The 17,174-nt window shown below is 43.5% G+C and overlaps 2 protein-coding genes across 6 annotated transcripts in view; both read left to right on the top strand.

Annotated features, from left to right (window-relative positions):
* LOC104640986 (cell surface hyaluronidase CEMIP2) overlaps nt 1-4,772 on the top strand; it is a 56,480-nt gene extending 51,708 nt beyond the window's left edge. Inside the window, exons 23-25 of one of the 2 annotated variants that reach the window (XM_075764386.1) lie at nt 784-944; nt 2,238-2,347; nt 4,390-4,772. In XM_075764386.1, coding sequence (XP_075620501.1) covers nt 784-944; nt 2,238-2,347; nt 4,390-4,640 — 522 coding nt within the window. In that variant the 3' untranslated portion in view covers nt 4,641-4,772. The remainder of the gene's footprint in view (nt 1-783; nt 945-2,237; nt 2,348-4,389) is intronic. The other variant, XM_075764385.1, reaches the window with a different exon arrangement.
* The window catches only part of CEMIP (cell migration inducing hyaluronidase 1), a 116,694-nt gene that overhangs the window by 48,445 nt on the left and 51,075 nt on the right, over nt 1-17,174 (top strand). Inside the window, exons 1-5 of one of the 4 annotated variants that reach the window (XM_075764391.1) lie at nt 7,300-9,966; nt 11,992-12,099; nt 15,005-15,154; nt 15,825-15,963; nt 16,745-16,981. In XM_075764391.1, coding sequence (XP_075620506.1) covers nt 12,024-12,099; nt 15,005-15,154; nt 15,825-15,963; nt 16,745-16,981 — 602 coding nt within the window. In that variant the 5' untranslated portion in view covers nt 7,300-9,966; nt 11,992-12,023. Of the gene's footprint in view, nt 1-7,299; nt 9,967-11,991; nt 12,100-15,001; nt 15,155-15,824; nt 15,964-16,744; nt 16,982-17,174 lie in introns of those variants that run through there. The other 3 variants (XM_075764388.1, XM_075764390.1, XM_075764387.1) reach the window with 3 other exon arrangements.

The raw sequence follows: 17,174 nt of genomic DNA, 5'->3' as shown, positions 1-17,174 counted from the left end.
TTTGGACCACTATGTGCATTACAGTGGGATGTTGCGTATCTTGGGCTCGGCTTTCTGACAGCCTGACCTTGGTATGCTGTTGCTCTCCTTAGTGGAGGCTGTGTCCTCCCAGGCTGGGATGTCCCCCGGGATGCTGGGGCGATGCACCAGTGCCAGGCACCTCGGAGAACCTTTGCCTTTCTAAAAGCAAGTATCATGGCACATCCTGAGAAGTGTAACCTGGGGAAGGAGCCCTTGCTGTAGGAAAGGAGGGGAGTAGGACCCGCTTGTGCTACAACTTCTTTGAGGCGCTGGGGCAGCCCTACCAAGAAGGAATATTTTGGGTTTGATATTTACATTTCCAGGGAAAACAAAAAAAAGTCCACGTGTCACTTCTATTCCCTCATCTGCTGTCTCAGCACCTCTCCCTTGCTCCATGGTCAAATCTGTTTTGCCAAGTGACAGTAATTTCCCCTACATGGAAAGAAACTGTCTTAAGACTGAACTAAGCATTTTACTCCCAGGATTCTCGGCTTCCCAAATGTATCTTCCTAATACACAAAAGATGTGATGACCTCATTTCTCATACTTTTGTACCCCATTGAGAACTAAGGGGTTTGCTTCCTCCTGCCACTGACCATCTATAAGTGATGTCACTTCATCTGTACTAATTACACATTTAAAATTATAGGGTGTACACCCTTGATATTTTCCTTGCTTGTAACTCCCCTGTGGAAAAGCAGGATCAGAGTCTGAAGCTCCCCAGCCTGCCTCCATAAAACCTGCCTCTGTTTTTTCTTGCAGATAAACGACACAGTTTTCCTGTTCAACAGCCATGGGATATTCTTCATGGTGCTAGATGCATGTTCAGGAGCAGTTGTGAGTAGGCGGCACTTTGACACGGTTACTGGTGAAAACGCTGCCAGTGCAATAACTGATTATGTTCAAACATTTATAAGAGAGAGGTAAGCAAACTGCTGAGAGCCCGGTTCATGTAGCAACCCATGCTGATAACAAAGAAAGGAAAATGACCTACTTTCATACCCAAACCTGTGCTCTGAAGAAATCTGGCACAGATTAAATATGTACAAATGCCAAATATCACCCAGTTAATAAGAGAAGCAGTGTCCCTCTCCCAGGATTGCACAGATTAGAGCAGACAGAGACAGGTTTTCTGGAAAACTGGCTATTCATTCTAAAGTAACAATTCATTTTCCAGCATGGAGTAGATAAGGTTCTTGCAATGGCATTTGCAATCCTGCGCACCTATCCCAGTGGCCAGCAATTTCCTGGCAGCTGATGATTCAGTTTTCCATTTCTGAAACTGGTTGGTTTCTGTTTACTCTTACTGATTGTTTTTGCCTCTTGTGACAGACGAAAATCATAGGTGTGCCAAATTTTCCAACAGGACTTTTCTTGGGTGAGCCGATGAACAGACCTGCCTGCTTGCGGGCTCTGTTACCTTGCGTGTGTCCTGGCAATGGTCTGGATCATCTCTGCCTGTGTCTGTCCCACATTCCTTGTGGTTTTGTGTGTCACCACATAAACATGGAACAACAGAGATTTATAGACAAATTCTTGGCTGCTGGCAGAAGCAGGTCAAATAACCAGAAAACAGACTTTCAGTCCAAAACATTTCTGAGCAGTTCATGACCAAAGATTTGAACACTCCTGAGCTATTACATCTGTACTTGTGCACATGAGTATGTACATGTCTAAAATGTGCATGATGTGACATATATCCATACGATGCCTGTACATTCGGTTTGATTTCCTGGTAGGACGTGTATTTTGCAAGTCTAGGCATTCAGCTAAATGCAGCCAGTTGTGCAACCTGAAATTCATTGCAGGTACAATTCACTGGGGCTGAAAGTACATCTGTGAGGGCCAGAGCCGGACCGAGGCGTGACTGAAAACCAAACCCAGGATATAGATGGTTTCAGAGTCTCGGGACTGTAGAGCAACTGAATTTCTTCTGCAGCTGAGTGTCACATTCCCATAAGGGATGCACTCGCAAACAGTCCTTTGTGCTTGTTTTTATTCTGTGTGAAGCACAGGTTTAATTTAGGAACATTTAAACAAGAGGCTTAAACTTAGGAAAGCTTATGTGTGATTGAAATGGAGAAAAGCATGAAAGCATGTTCTTAAAGTTAAGCAAGCTCTTAAGTGTTTTTCTGAATTGGAGCTTAAAGGTCTTGCAGATTCTTAGGGAAAGTAATATTTTGCTGTCATGCAGTAATTACTGTCCTTCTTTTCAGATCACTTGTTCTCGTGTGCTCTAGAGAGATTGTGGACGTGGAAGGGAGCTCTGAAATGTCTGTTTTTACCAGGTTAGGTTCAGCAAAGCCTATTGTCTTCCACAAGGAAGGTAAATGTATTTATTCTACCATGTTTCTTTTGCTTAAGAATTACTGGTGTGTTTCCCTAACAAAACCGTACTTATATAGTGGTTATCAATATATTTCATACCACAAAAAAATATGCCAGTGTAACCTATAAAAATCTCTTGGCTTAGGGATGGTAAGTAGGAGAGTTATTTTGGAGTTTTGACCCTACTTCGCCAGTGAGAAGCTGCACACTGCAAATTTTTCATTCTAAATGGAGCTTGTTTTTCTAACAACAACAAAAAAATTGATAAAGATTCCATCTCTAAAATTCAATTGCTTTGCAAGGAAAAACAATCATAAACTAAAAGGTTGATTAAGAAGAAAACAGTCTGAAATTAAATAGGAGCTATTTATTTTTTTGGAAGGAAGGTGAAATCACCAGTTGGAAAGTTCTTATTACAGTTTTACTTTGGATTGCTACAAGAAATCCATTGGTATCATTGGTCCAGGAAATCCATGCTGGGTTTCCTACTGGAAAACTGGGGGCTACTCGGTCCAGGTTTAGATGAATAATTTGAGTGATAAGGAAATCAAGAAAACAACTAGCCAGTTTGACTCAGATTTCATTTGCAGAGATATCTCAAGCAGAGATCAGATGGAGAATTGCCCATATTTCTAGCTGCTTTTTTTCTGGGGAGTTTGGGGATTTTTTTCCCCTACTGCTTTACTGAAATTTATATCAATTTCGGGTTCAAGTTTCAAAGCTTATTGCTTTGACCATTCCAGAGGAGGACAGCATAGTCTCTACAGCAGAGACAGTGATTTCACTTCGGTGCCTGTTTGAGTCCCAAGAAGCTGTTTTTTCTTTCATCCTTTTGAAAGCAAAAGTTCGAGGTTTTCTTGTTTGTTTTTGTCCTGAAACTTCATTGCTTCATTCTTTCATCAAAGCCCTGAATACTTTTGAAAGGAATTTTTTGATTAAAAAGCAATCTTTTTTGTTTGTTTTATCAAACTTTGTTCCCTGAACCACCTGTGCCGCTCTACTTGGGCGCAGCGCTTCCACGTCGTTTCGGGAGCTGGGTTCAGCCTCCAGCCCCAGCTACTCCTGGGGCACACAAAGCAGCAAGCAGGGCCACCGCCATGCCGGGGACACGCTGGTTGCTGGCCATCCCCTTGCCCTGCCACTCTGGTGGGATGCTGGTGTCTGGCAGTGGGACTAAGCCGCTGCTGGCCGACCACGTGCCGCCCCTGTTTTGCTTTTCCTAAGGGCAAGGGTGTTCACCCACATGTCTGCCCTGATTTCCAGTCTGGGTAATTATGTTCTGCTCCGTGAGCTTTCTCCTGCTGATTCAGGTATGCGCACTATTTGACTTCACAGCTCCAAAAGTGATCGCACGCAGGACCGGTCCACGCTGGGGGGGCTGCATTTCAGGGCAGGCTGGAGTCTTTCTCCCAAGTGCATATTGCTTCTGCCAGGGATAATGCCAAAAAACTCTGATCCCCTTGACCCCAGCGGGATCAGGATTTAGAGTCTCGTCGCCTCGTTTTGCAAAACCTTATTTAAATTAGAAGTGTTTACAGGAATGGTCTCGATCCAACCAGCTGCAAATAGCCTTGGGAGTCTTTGCAATGAAAAACATAATATAAACACAAGACATTATTATTAAAATGGAAGAATACATAATGCCTTTGTACTTTGTGACAGCAGAGGACCAGAGCAGAGTCGACACGGGGAATAGTTCAGGCATAACAGGAAGAAACCAATGTAAACTAATAAAAGAAGGATTCAACGTGCCTAACCATTTTCACATAGTCAAATATGAAAAAGTACCAAATAAAAAAAGTAAAATGATATTCTTGCTAACTGACATCTGGGAACCTGTCTTAGCTTATTGAAATACCTGCAGATCTGGGATGCAGTGAGGTTATGGCTTCAGCGAGGCTCATTGCCTTTTTCATCACCCTTTTTCTCTCCTAAATGTCTGTTATTTCAATCCAAGGGAAAAAAGAAGGGTGAAGAAGATTCCATGATGTCTGGAGGGAGTCCATGCTGTGCTGCTAATAAGTGAACCGACCCATCCAGAGGGTCACTCTCTTTGTGTCTGTTTTTCAGGAAGTTTTGCCATGCTTGGCTATAAAGGACAAGCCAAACCCTCCTGGATTAAAGTCCTTAATCATGCTGGTTATCAGAAAGCTGCTTCTCTACAGCATTATGTTCCCTTGAAGCTGAAAGAATATCAATGCCCAGCTAATACTGACGAGTCGCTAAAATTCACTTTTTCTCAGAACCACTCGGAGCACATCTCTGCAGGGCCCACAGCGCCCCGGGATTAGCATCACTGGGGCAACACCAGCCAGGCAAAGCTCGCCGCTGTCACCACAACCTCCTCTTGTTTTTATGGGATTGTACCAAACCGATGGCGTTCACTTGTATATTTTATAACTAATAAATATATTCTCATCTTACCCACTGTGGCAGAGCTTTATTTTTCAAGCAGTGCCTCACAGAGCAGGATAGGAAAAGCCTGTGGGCTGCCCGTCTCGAGGAGAAGTGTTTCAAAATATCCATGATTTGGTATCAAAAGGTAAGTTTCAAAGGCAAAAGCCTGTTCTTCAGTATCATAGGGACTGGAAATGAAATTTGGTGTGGAAACGTTAGCGATATCCAGGGAAAACAACAAACTTCAGCGGATGTAGGGAATTCTCCCTTCAGTCCTCTTTTCCCTCCATTAATGTCTGCTTTTAAGAAAACTAAGTGTCCATCTGCCATGGCATCTTAGGTCAACTCACTACCATCTGCTTGCATTGATGGGTAAGCATGCAGTGATCTTATGATAATGTCTTCTAATCGAACTGAATATAACAAGGAGTTATAAATGCGTTTGTATCTGTAGCTAATGACTGGTGGAATTATGTTTGTCCAACTGATGCAAACATTTAATTAAGGACCTACAGGAATGAAACCCAGGATAAAGTATGTGCTGCGCAGGGTAAAGTCTTGTGTTCTTTTCAGACAATGCTCATATTGATTTTCTGTTCCCATTGAGGACTGAAATACTGCCAGCATTAGTGGCTAATTCTCTTTGATTTTTTTGTTCATGCTGCTGCTTTTTGAAGTAAAGACAAAAATAGAGCTTTGTAAGCAAACTGAGAAACAACTGATGACCTCACTGATTACCGTTTAAGTACAAAGTTACCCTGAAATGATGACAGACTCCTTTTGGTTTGAACATGATGTTACTTGGTGGCAGCAGGCGATTTCAGACTATGCATGTCTTTGTCACACAGGTTGCTCAAAGAGGTAGGTGAAGGCTTTGTTACCAATGATGTCCCATCGTTTCTTTGAAATTCTCAGCAATGGCCAAACAAGTTGCTACAGGGAAAGGTTAGTGTTTTGTTGGCCAGACTTCTGCTCCCTGGTGAGTTAGTCGCTCTGGCATCCGTGCACCAGCCAGCTGATATTGTGCCTCTGAGCGGGGACTGAACTCCTCGGCTGGGACGCTTGCCTCCAGCAGACACGTACTGCCCAGTGGCTCTTGGACGTGGGGTGAGAGGACACCTGAAAGGTATACAGGCAGAGGAGGAAACCGTGGCTTCATCCTCACACCAGGTAGGAGAGGTGGGGGTCGGGTTTGGCCAGGGGAGAGGTCCTGGCTTGCTAGAAAGCGTGAAGAAATCACTGACGCTGCTTGGTAAAGGTAAGATAGAGAGTGATGCACAGGACATCGTGCGCCTGAGCTGGCTCCCACTGGGGACCAGTGGAGGCTGATGTCCTCGGTGGAGATAAGGAGTGGTACAAGAGCCTGAGCGGCTGGGACTGACCCTCTGAGGAGCTCCCTGAAGTCCTTTTGAACTCTTATTAGTACCTAATTGTTATGATTTCTGAGGCCGTGCAAGGGAAGAAAAGTAAGATGTTTTTGGCTTATGAACGTAAGCCCAACATTGGAACAACTACTTACAGAGCAAGCTTTTAGCTTCTTGGAGATTTATTTGATAATCTGTGACAGGTCCAGACCCTGGATCGCAATAAAACTTTGCAGAGCTCTAACCCCAGGCTGAGACTAAACAATTGGCAAAGGAAGAGTCTGGTGAAGGAAGGAGAGGAATGTGCCTAAACCTCTGAAAAATCTCTATTCCTCCTCCCGCACTAGAAGGAGAGCAAATGGCAAATGTCCTGGAGAGGAAGGCGTGGAGCCGTGGCGAGCCAGATGCAAACAGTAAAGTACCACAAAAGCAAAAAGAAAAATATTTACATCCTGATGCAGTTATTTGGGTAGTTTAAAGCAGCAGTTTGAAAAGGATTCAGGATGCTGTGATCCTCTTCAGCCACTGCACACACTTTTCTTACCTTGGGAGGGAAAAAAGTCTTCAAACCCAGGGACGCTCTGCAGAGGGTACAGTTCCTCCTTGGACCTTGGGACATTCAAGATGATGTTTTCAAAGGCTACTGCTAACTCGGCATGCACCAGAAGTCTGGGTGCGTGAAGCTGCTGGGGTAAGTGTTGCGTGGGTGTTGCATTTGTGGGAAGCTCTTGTATCTCCACTTGCATGCTGGAGTCCACATGGACTGTGTGTGTCCACATGCACCTGCAGCTAATCCAGGCATGTCCAGTACATCTAATGCTTTCAGGACATACGGCTGTTCTGGTTATCCCCAGAGTAAGTGGGAACACAGTAGCTGTGGCACTCCCTGAAAGCATTAGTTTGGCTATACACTGAGCTATCATCAGCAAGCACAGCAAAGTCAGTGCACCCTGAACCTCCAAAAATGGGGTTCAGCTTCCCACCACTTTGATGCTTTGAAAACTGCATGTGATGGATGAGGGTTTAATTCAGTGAAGTGTTGAGCACTTTGAGAGCATGTAAAACAGGGAGTCAGTCAGCCTCGGATGGGTGGAGTGATGTGAATTGCAAATGATTTTGTTTTAGCTGAGCCAAGAATTGCTTTCTTTCCCTTTCAAGGTCTGTAAGCCTCTGGAAAAAAAAAAGTTAATTCTGAAAAAAAGCATAGCTTTAAAATAACTCTTTTTTTCCCTTTTATATCTGTCTCAAAATAGTCTGTCAATATTACAACAAATTTGCAAACACCTTAGTTTCCTTTAATTTATTCATTGTAAAAATTTCCTCTAACTCCTGCTCCTCATCCAGAATTTGTTTTTATGAACATCAGGAATCAAGGAACTTGCAGGGATGTTTATATATGGAATATGTGAGCAGAACCTTCTTCCTTGTAGGGAAAGATATTAGATATATTTATAAGAAACCAAGGTTCATTGCGAAAAAAGTCAGAGTGCTGCTTTTGACTCTAGTAATCATTTCATTGAGAAGTAAAGTCTGTTCCTAAGTTTAATCCTCCTCTACTTGCCAGTAAAAAAGAGCAGCTCATGGCTGGGTGGCAAGCACAAGGTCAAGATGAAGAGCAGAGGCAGCTACGCTGCTGTCATGTGCCAGGGCTGGGAAAGCATTTTTGTTAGCAATCCCTAGAAATGCATTTGTTTATTTGTAAGGCCGTCTGAAAGCTTTAGCTGTGCTTGTGGCTGGGTGCTCTTCAAACGTGCTTCTCAAATCCATCTTCCCAGCTGGGGCTAAAATGTGAAATTCCCCGAGTGGGGCAAGAGGACAGTCGCTGCCATGCAATGTCAGCAAGAAGGTAGCAGAGGCACTAATTAAACAGCTCCTCCATCTCTCAGGAATCAGCTTCCAAATCCATGTTGGCTTCTTTGCATATGAATGAAGAAACGTGCAGCAAGGCTTCACACCCAGCCATAACCACTAAAACCTCAGCATCAGCTGTGGCAGTGGGAGGGTCCCAGTTTGGCCACCCAGAGCACAAGGGGTGCACCATGGCCTGGGCACTGACCCATCGGGGTCTCCTGGAACATCCCACCTTGCAGAGATGATCCCTGGGGAACACAGATTTTACTCACAGGTCTCTCAAGTACCTGTGTAAACTAGTGTCTGCTGACGGTTCACTCTCTGCCAGGCTAAAAAGCACCCTTTCCATGTGAGCTTTTCCTGCTCTTCTCTGGGGTGGCTCCAGATCCCTGCTTTGCCCCTGCACAGGTCTGTGGCCTCTCTTGCTGGGCAGTAGCAGTAGTAGCAGCCGTCAGGTTGTGGGCAGGTTCCTTGCTCCTGTTTGACATCTTTTTCAGGGGAGATCAGGCAGCTGCTGCTTTTCTCCCATCCTTGTCATGTTTGTAATGGATGGTTAGTGCTCCCGTTATGCCCTGCTTGACACCCCAGAAAGGAGCCTCGTCTTCAGCAGATGCTGAAGGTACATCCTCCAAAGCGTGTCAAGCTGGTCTTAAAAAGCGTGCTAAGATACCCAGTACTGTGAGTTACTTTTTGAAAATTTTGGTGCTGGGCTTGGGTGGTTGGCCCAGAGTTGTGCAAGGTGGCGAGTCGAGGTTGGAGCTTGGTGCGTGTTTCTGAGCAGCTGGCTGTGCCGCCCTGGAGAACCCTGCTCTGCCGCCTGGGATTCAGGGTGTCTGTGTGACCCCGCTACGATGCCTGTGACAATCCAGCTTCCTCAGAGCATTTCTTTGCCATTTTGCTCTCAGGATTGTCTGCTCTGTGTTGCCTCCAGCATTAAATAGCAGTGAGGGTGAGGGATCGGGATTCCTGTCTATGCACAGCACTTTCTAGTACAGTATCGCTGCTGACACCTGCAGTAGCAGCCAGCTGAGGACTAATGGTTTCCTGCATCTACTTTTAGCATTGTCTGCTACTATTGTTCGCTCTTTGGAAAGATTCAGCAGCTGGGAATCATTTCAGAAAGTCTGCCTTGCCAGATCCAGGGATATGACTCCCATTTGCCATTGCCAGGCAGCTTTTAATGGCTAGACGAAGAAGCTTTTCTCACCCAGGAGAGGTGTCACAGATGGCATTTAAGAAACATTGGAGATAGCAGACTTAGGAGGACACTTGTATGGTCCTTATGTCCTCAGAGTGCCCGAATCTGCAGGGAGATTTGTTGACATAGCTGGTTACATCAGAGCTGAGCTCAGCCACATGGCGCCTGTTCAAGCGAGACGTGGTGTATTGCCGTATCCCCACGCGGCTCTCAGCGCTAACGAAGTGACTGGCTGGCAGGAGATAACAGCTCCTGAGTCCTCTCCAGCAGGAGACATTGATGAAAAGAGTGACCATCTCTTCCTCCTCTTATATTTAACAGTAAAATCAAACATGTCACTGTTCATGTTTAATATTTAGGAAGGATGCTTAATTGAGAGCCTTTGAAGGAAAATTCCTGAGATTATCCTCCGAGCAGCGTTTTTCCAGCAGCGTGTTAGTCAGAGCTGAATCAGAGGAGTCGGTGCTAGCAGCAGCAGCGATCCTCTTGGCCCTCTCAGCTCGCAGCTTTTCCAACCCTAGTGCCAGTTAATACTAACATTGCAATGAACTCGGGCTCGCTGCGAGCTGAATCAAACACCCTACCTCAGTCACCAAATAAGCAGGATATTCTTTGGACTGTGGCAGATCAGACACTACAAAAACACTGGAGCCTGGCACACAGCTGATGCCTCCAAAAATGACATGACCTCTCAGTGTCTGATTGCTTGTTTTGATCTCTGCTGCTGAAGATGGATGTAATCAGGGAAGCAGTCCCCTGTGAGCAACGGGGGATTTAATACCAGAAGCCATTTTCCACAACCTGATGGTAAGTACTGTGCAGTTCTTGGCTTCTTACACTGATTTCCTACCAGTTTGCTACAGGTTACTGTCAGAAACCAAATCATGAACCGGACAGAGCAGAGATGCTCCTCTGAGTTTTTAATGGTCCAGAGCAAAGAATGTCTTTGCTACCTATGAAGCAACAAGAGAGTAAATGCATGCCATCACTGTCAAAAATTCAGTCCCTTTTTATTTCTGTGAACTCTTATATAATCTGATTGAATTCTCTGACCAAGACCTTGCCAGTTGGAATCCGGCTTTATGCAACACTAACACACATCTGTGTCCACGCTAAAAGAAACACTGTTTGTCTGTAACGACCATCCTGTAGTATTACGACGCATTTAGTTTTTCCTCTCATTAAAGCAGAATCTAGTGATTGGGTTTGCAGATTAGGCTGTGTAATAATCGCTAATAAATCATGACATTTTAATGGTGACTGCTGTCCTTTGGGTGTACCTCTAATAATGTTCCTTTAAAAGATCCCTGGCTTATCAAACATTGATGGTTAACGCTGTTAAAATGTCAGACACGTGCAGGCTAGTTTCTGGCACAAATTCCATGGCGATGGTATTGCTCTCTGATAATGTATATCATTCAAAGTTACAGCATTACTAAGTGCATTCCTCTTTTCTACTGTTCTGTAACAGCATTTCAGCACCTGATAGACTGTACCGAGCCCGAGTCCGTGCTGTTTCCAGAGCTCGTGGCTGTCAAATACACTATACCAAAACAAGCAAACATTTTCCTGCTGGAATATTTCCTGACGAATCTGTTTCTAATGCTATTTTTAATACAGTCATTGGATTACATGCGGTTTGAATGTATTGTTGCACTTTGAGCTATATCACCTTTATGAAAAGTACAGGCATGTGTTTTGCATATATACACTGTAAAATTTGCTCCAAACTAAATCCTGGCTTCTTGCATATCTTTTTCTCGTGTCATTTTGTTTGGTTTATATTAACAAGAGACATGAAAAATAACATGTGTTCTTTGCCCCAATGAAATTGAGGCACCCTGGAGTTTTTTTTCAATTGCTTTTTTTTGCGTCTAACTACGCTGTGAGATGCATACGTTTATTCCATTTCATCATTGTGACGTGACATGACAGCTACAAATAAATTTCTTCGATATTCCTCAGACACTGGCTTACAAGATAAAACCTAATGGCTCCAAGGACTACATGTGAATTTTAAACAGTGCCTTATGAATGCAGAGCATTGACACTTACAGAAGTGGGTGTCCTTGCCTCAGTGTGAACACGCATGTCGATAAATTGTCAGGAGCACAGGGCAAGGCTGCAGAATCAATCACTGGAGAAAATCACATTAATTCTAACTTTGACTTTCATGACACTGCTTGTTTGTTTTTGCTGGGGATTGGCTACTGAAGAAATGAAAACAACATCAGGTAGATTGGTTTCAAAAGCAGCTTTTGGTTTCACAAGAAAATTCTGGGCTGACATTAAATAGTGTTTCTTGGATCTGAAATCTAAGAAACTGCATGCTTCAGACTGGAAGTGTGAGTATGGTTTATCTTGGTGGTGCACAAAACACCATTGCGAAACATGTGTGGGTAGTACGGGGGGAGGAAGGTGCCGTCGGAGGGTTACGTCGTGAAACTTTGTCACTCCGCAAACGCCTTCTCTGTTGTGTTTCATTACTTTTTTGCACATGTGAATATTCAGCCCTAGAGAGTCTTGACACTGGATGTGTTTATACTGCATTCCTAAGGTGGTTTTGGTTACATCTGGTGGTTGCTTTCTGAGAGTCTATTTGGATTCCCAAGTGGGTTTATCCGAAACCAAAGGGTGAGCTGCCGCCCTTGGGTTCTTGCTCTGTTTGGGTCCCAAAGCAGTGTGAAGATGTTCTCAGCCATAGAGCTGAATGGGAGTGGAAGTGGGCTGGCATAAAGCTGGATATAACCTTTTGTTGTGCAGTGAATGGTTTTTGCATGAGCTGGGAGAAAAATAAAAAAGTGACATTTGCTTGATATTCTTTCTTCACAGGTATCCATCCAGAGAATTAAACATCCTGAAGAATGGCTCTACCTACCTCCAAGCATCTGACTGAAAGCTTCATTTTTCTTCTGTTTGTAATCTCTTCTGCAAGCACAGGTAAGTTTTCCTGCCACAGGAAAAAAGGGCATGATTTGTAACACTATTTTTAAATAGAGACATTGCTGGTTTAGACGGAGCAGCTTTTCACTCTACTTTTATATAAGAAGAGTCAAGGACAGAGTGAGAAAACTCAGGAGAAAAGCAGTTTCCTGATGTGCCAATGCTCCCGACGGAGGGCAGCTGGAGTGGCAAAGACTGAAATTTCTGAGCAGGTGAAAGTACCCTCAGGAATCCCTCAGACTCTGCTGTGCATTCTTAAAACAAACCCAAATCCAACGAACTGCTACAAAGAAATAACAAAAGAAACCTCAGGTCCTAATAACTGTGGCTGTGGGAGGTGAAGTTGAGCATTTTGCTGCATTGCCCAAGCCCAGATGTGGTGAGCAAAAAGCTCTGGGGTGGGACTTCCCTGCCCCTTGGGTTTTGTCTCTTCTGAGCAGCTCTTTCCCTAACCTCTTAGGGAAAGGGGAAAAGAGAAGCTGGATATATTCTAAATAGAGCTAATTTAGGGATTTGTATTTGTTTAAAGCAAAGAGACCATAAGTCTTGCCCCAAACACTGCAGCTGCATGAAGCAATCTTTCATTGCCGCGGTCAGGCCCTTTTGGTCAAGAAGCAAAACATTCAGTTAATTCCCTGTGCTGGGTATAAGTTGCACTCTTGTTTAAAAAATGACAACAAGAGCAATAATCCAAGCTGGCAAGGTACCTGGACCAGCTGGCAGAAGATGCTCAGCCCTCCGGTGTCCTTGGTGCAGCGGATGCGGGTGCTGTGCACGGTTCCTGCTCTCTGGTACAAATTGGTTAATGAAATCGGGAATTTGGGTCCTTTGTTCTGGATTGTGTTGGCTTTTGCTGATTGTCATCCCAATCATCAGCAGAAATTCCTCTTGATTTCCCCTTAGGCTTCACTGTCTACCTCTCTGTTTCTAAATAATGAATTCTGGGGGCACAAGTCATCTTTTGAGACCGCAGGAAGCTCTTTTGGACACTAACATAGCCAAGTAAATGGAAAAATGAACAAGCTTTTATCCTGTCCACTTAATCTCATTGATAAATTATACCTCTATATTTGAATCAATTCTTTTGGCTTTATTTATTTTCTCATCATGAGCAAATTTTTCTATTATCCTTATTCCTAAGGGAATAACAGCTCATTTTTTTTAATTTGTTGTCAGTGTGTATTGCAGTTATAGTTGAACATCTATTTACAATGCAAGTCCTACTTCCTGCCTGAAATATTTATCTTTTCCAACTCTTATTAATTCTGTGTGTCTTCAGGTAGGAACCCAGAAACTCCTTATTTCCCTCAATTACTGTAAATCAGAAAAAGTGCCTCTGACATTGCTGATACATTTCCAGTTTCCAGCTGGCCCAAGGGGTATCAAAATCAGGTCCTGGATGTTTATCAGTATTTGACTTGCTACCTGGTAGATTATTAGCCCTCTCTGATTTGATCACTTCATCTATACGGAAAAAGTTTGCAGAGAGCCAAGGTATATGCTGCCCACATGAAATGTCCCTTGCTTACCTTGAATAGCTGGTATTTAATGGGTCTCTGGAGTCATTAAGGCAGTGACTGGTCCAATTCTATTGTTTTCTTGAGACATGAAAATGGTGGAGGTATCTGAGAGGAAACCGAGAGCAGATCAACAGATTTTGTTTCTGTTGCTGTGGAATTAGATGTCCCTCCAGTTCCACAGTGGCAGCACACAACAGCTCGCTGTCAACTACACCAGTGCTGGGACGTGTTTCCTTGCATGGATTCACATTGTTGTTCCTTCCATTAACTGAATGCAAAACCCACCCAGCTTTACTATACTAAGTGTCAGAGGCATAACCATGCTGAAGTCAGGTAGACTTTTTATCCCATGTCTATTATCATTGATCTGTGGATCCTGTAGTTTTCCTATGGTGATTTTGTTTTAAAGGATAAAAGTTGGAGAGAACTCCCAACCCTTTCTGATGGCAAAGGTCTCATTGTTCAAACTTTCATTGACCTCAGCTTCCTAGGATTAGAAAGGTTTCTACCCTCAGAAAATATGCATCACACATGGGACTCTTGCACTCGCAGTTTTGTTGATTAGAGTAAGATGTGAGGCTCACATATCGAGTGAGATGATTATATCAGGGAAATATTTTATCTCAAGTAAATACTTATAACATGAGACTCTTGGATTTGGTATGAGAGTCATTTAGACTAATACATCATGGCAGTCCATAATCAAATTTGCATGTAGAGACGGGTGATGTGTGAACCCAATGAGAATGAATCCTTATTGCTTCCGCCTGGAAAAGCTCACAAACCCAGAGACTCCTGTGAGATTCCTGTTGCTCTCTGTTACAGGGTGGACTGGCAATTTCTTGCTGCTTGGTGTTTTCGTGTTAGTTTGAGCACTTTTATTTACCATCGCCAGTGAAAACACAGTATGCATACGTATTTTAACATCTTTACATTAAACAAAGCTTTTCAAACCTTCCAGGTATTTTGGGGGCATTTTTAAAGGTAGTAGTTGTTTTATCCTCTCATCTTCATCTTTCCTGGGCTTGTGAAAGGCTTTGTGTCTGGATGGTATGAACGGAGCTGAATGTCACTGCAGGAAGGGCTCAGTTACAGCCTCTTCTCGGTAGTTTTCTGGAAACTGTCCCCCTTGCAAAGCTCCTTTGCATCAGGTAGCAGGTTTTTCCATGCTTCCAGAAAACAGAAAACCATACAGCTTAAGCTGTTTGTTTTCTTTTGGTCATGACCCAGATGTACTGTGCTGCACTGAGATATTGCTGTGTTCCAGGGAGTCAGCAAAGGGGGGTACTGAGAATGATACTGTAAAGATGCCCAGATATGGAGCTTTCTGTCTTGCACCAAACAAATGGTAATTGCCTTCACTCTCCATCTCTACCCAGCAGAAGCAGCTGTGACATGTCCCGATAAGGATCCTGAGCTAGAAATCTGGAACCCAGGTCACAATGAAGAAAACCGCATCGAAATCCATAATGGCAGGAAGCTCCTTCTCTCTTCTTCTGCTACTGTTCACTCTATCCACATCACTGATGGAGGTAAAATGTGCTGGCGGCAAGGCTGGGTGAAGTGCGCTTTCCCCTCTGGCTACTTAAATCACTCTGTCTCATGCTGGGAGAGCTTCCCGCTTCTTGCTGAGAACTGGGTGACTACCGGGCAAACCCAGCTTTAATTTGGTACACGGGTGGGCGGTAGCTGAGATGCTATCGGTTCTTTAGCCATTATTATAATCAACCTATTGGCTGTCCTTTCTGAAGAATTTACAAAAGTATCTCAGTATACTCATTAGTTCTACTTCTCTGATTTGTTTCAAAAACATTTTTTTACTAAATCATTGCCCTGATAACATCATACTGCAATAGTTGTGTTCTCAGGGTCTCAGGACAGGGCAGATACATATGTGCCTCTCTGTCTCTAAGGACAGAGTCATAGTGTTGCTGGTGGCTGCTAGCATGAATAGCTTTCATTCATCTTAACTCTGAATTTCTGTCTCAGTCCATGCAAATCTTAATTGCATTATTCAGGAATTGGAATGAATAAAAACCATGTAATGTCTTTAGGATTTGTATTGAGAGCTCTTTTGGGGAGGATGGGCAGAATTTTTCAAAAATTGAGTTGAGAGCCCAGCACTGGGTTTAGCACAATGGTATCACCATTTCTGATGGGCTGCTGTGTATTAAAGCAAATGTCATAACCTTTTCTGCTTAGGAAAACTGGTCATAAAAGATGATGTGCAGCCTATCATTTTGCGTACTAGACATATACTCATTGAAAATGATGGAGAGTTACATATCGGCAGTGAGGTGTGCCCTTACCAAGGCAATGTGGTTATCATCTTATATGGGCGGTATGTATTCATGATAAAATATTATCTTGGAACTTGCTAGGATCTCTCTTCCACAACAGGGAACAAAAATGTTCCTTAAAATTACATTTTCTCAGACCTACTTATCATCAGTGCTCTGCGGAAAGTTCAGCAGCTTCTTAAACAATTTAAATGCCCTGTGAAAAATTGAGGCAGTTTTGGTTCTGGTTTCAAATACTACTGGGAGACGAACATTGGGGTGTTTGGACATGCCAGAAAAATCAGCATGCACCTTGCCACCACTCAAACTGATTTTCCAAAATAGGCTTAAAGCTCAAAGAGTTATTTTATTCTGAAAGTTCTCCACCCTAAACATCCTTTCTTTCTGCATGAAAATGGTGAGCTGAAGAATAATACATTTATGTCTTGCTGGTTGCTACAGGATGTCTTAAATTTTCAAGGATTCCAAACTCATATTTAACAACCACCAGCTCCTGGTTACGATCCTAATGTCCCCCAGAATTCAAAAACACAAATGTGTCATTCAGTCTGGGCTTCAGGCCTCCTCCAGCATGGATATAATGAATATAACACATAGAATCTGAGTTCCAGATTGCTGCTGGTCTTCAGTACTTGCTAGTATTACTTAAAATAAGTTGTTTTCTGTACAACACGAGCAGTTGCTGATACTTTGAGTAATTGAAAGAAACGTATTGCAAATCATGACACTTCTCTCCTTGAGCCATAGCAGAACAAGGGGAGAGGCTCCTTGACTGTCAGATACAAACCCAACAGTGGTTCCTTTCCTCCATTCCTGCTGCAGAGCGGATGACGGCAGCGAGCCGAATCCCTACTTTGGGCAGAAGTATCTTGGAGTAAATACAGGTGGCACTCTTGAGATCCATGGAAAGAAAAAGCTGTCCTGGACTTTCTTAAACAAAACTCTTCATCCTGGTGGCATGGAAGAAGGTGGATATTACTTTGAAAGGAGCTGGGGCCATCGAGGTGTCATTGTCCATGTTATTGACCCAAAGACGGGGGCAGTTGTCCATTCAGATCGGTGAGTAACTTTTCAGCTGTCTAGATGTGAGGATCTTTGGGAGCAGGTTGGGAACAGCAGCTCAGCAAGTTCAGAAACACTCATTTGGGCATCTTGTTCAAATGGGTGTTATTGCATATTTGTACAATTCTTTCTAGATCAGTAACTGCCAAAACCAAAGAGTGAGTAGTGTTACTATCTTGCTATTCTCCCA

Source organism: Balearica regulorum, chromosome 12 (assembly GCF_011004875.1).
Source record: "Balearica regulorum gibbericeps isolate bBalReg1 chromosome 12, bBalReg1.pri, whole genome shotgun sequence".
NCBI lineage: Eukaryota > Metazoa > Chordata > Aves > Gruiformes > Gruidae > Balearica > Balearica regulorum.
Note: the sequence above shows the minus strand (reverse complement) of the source record. Positions and strands in the feature narration are given on the sequence as shown.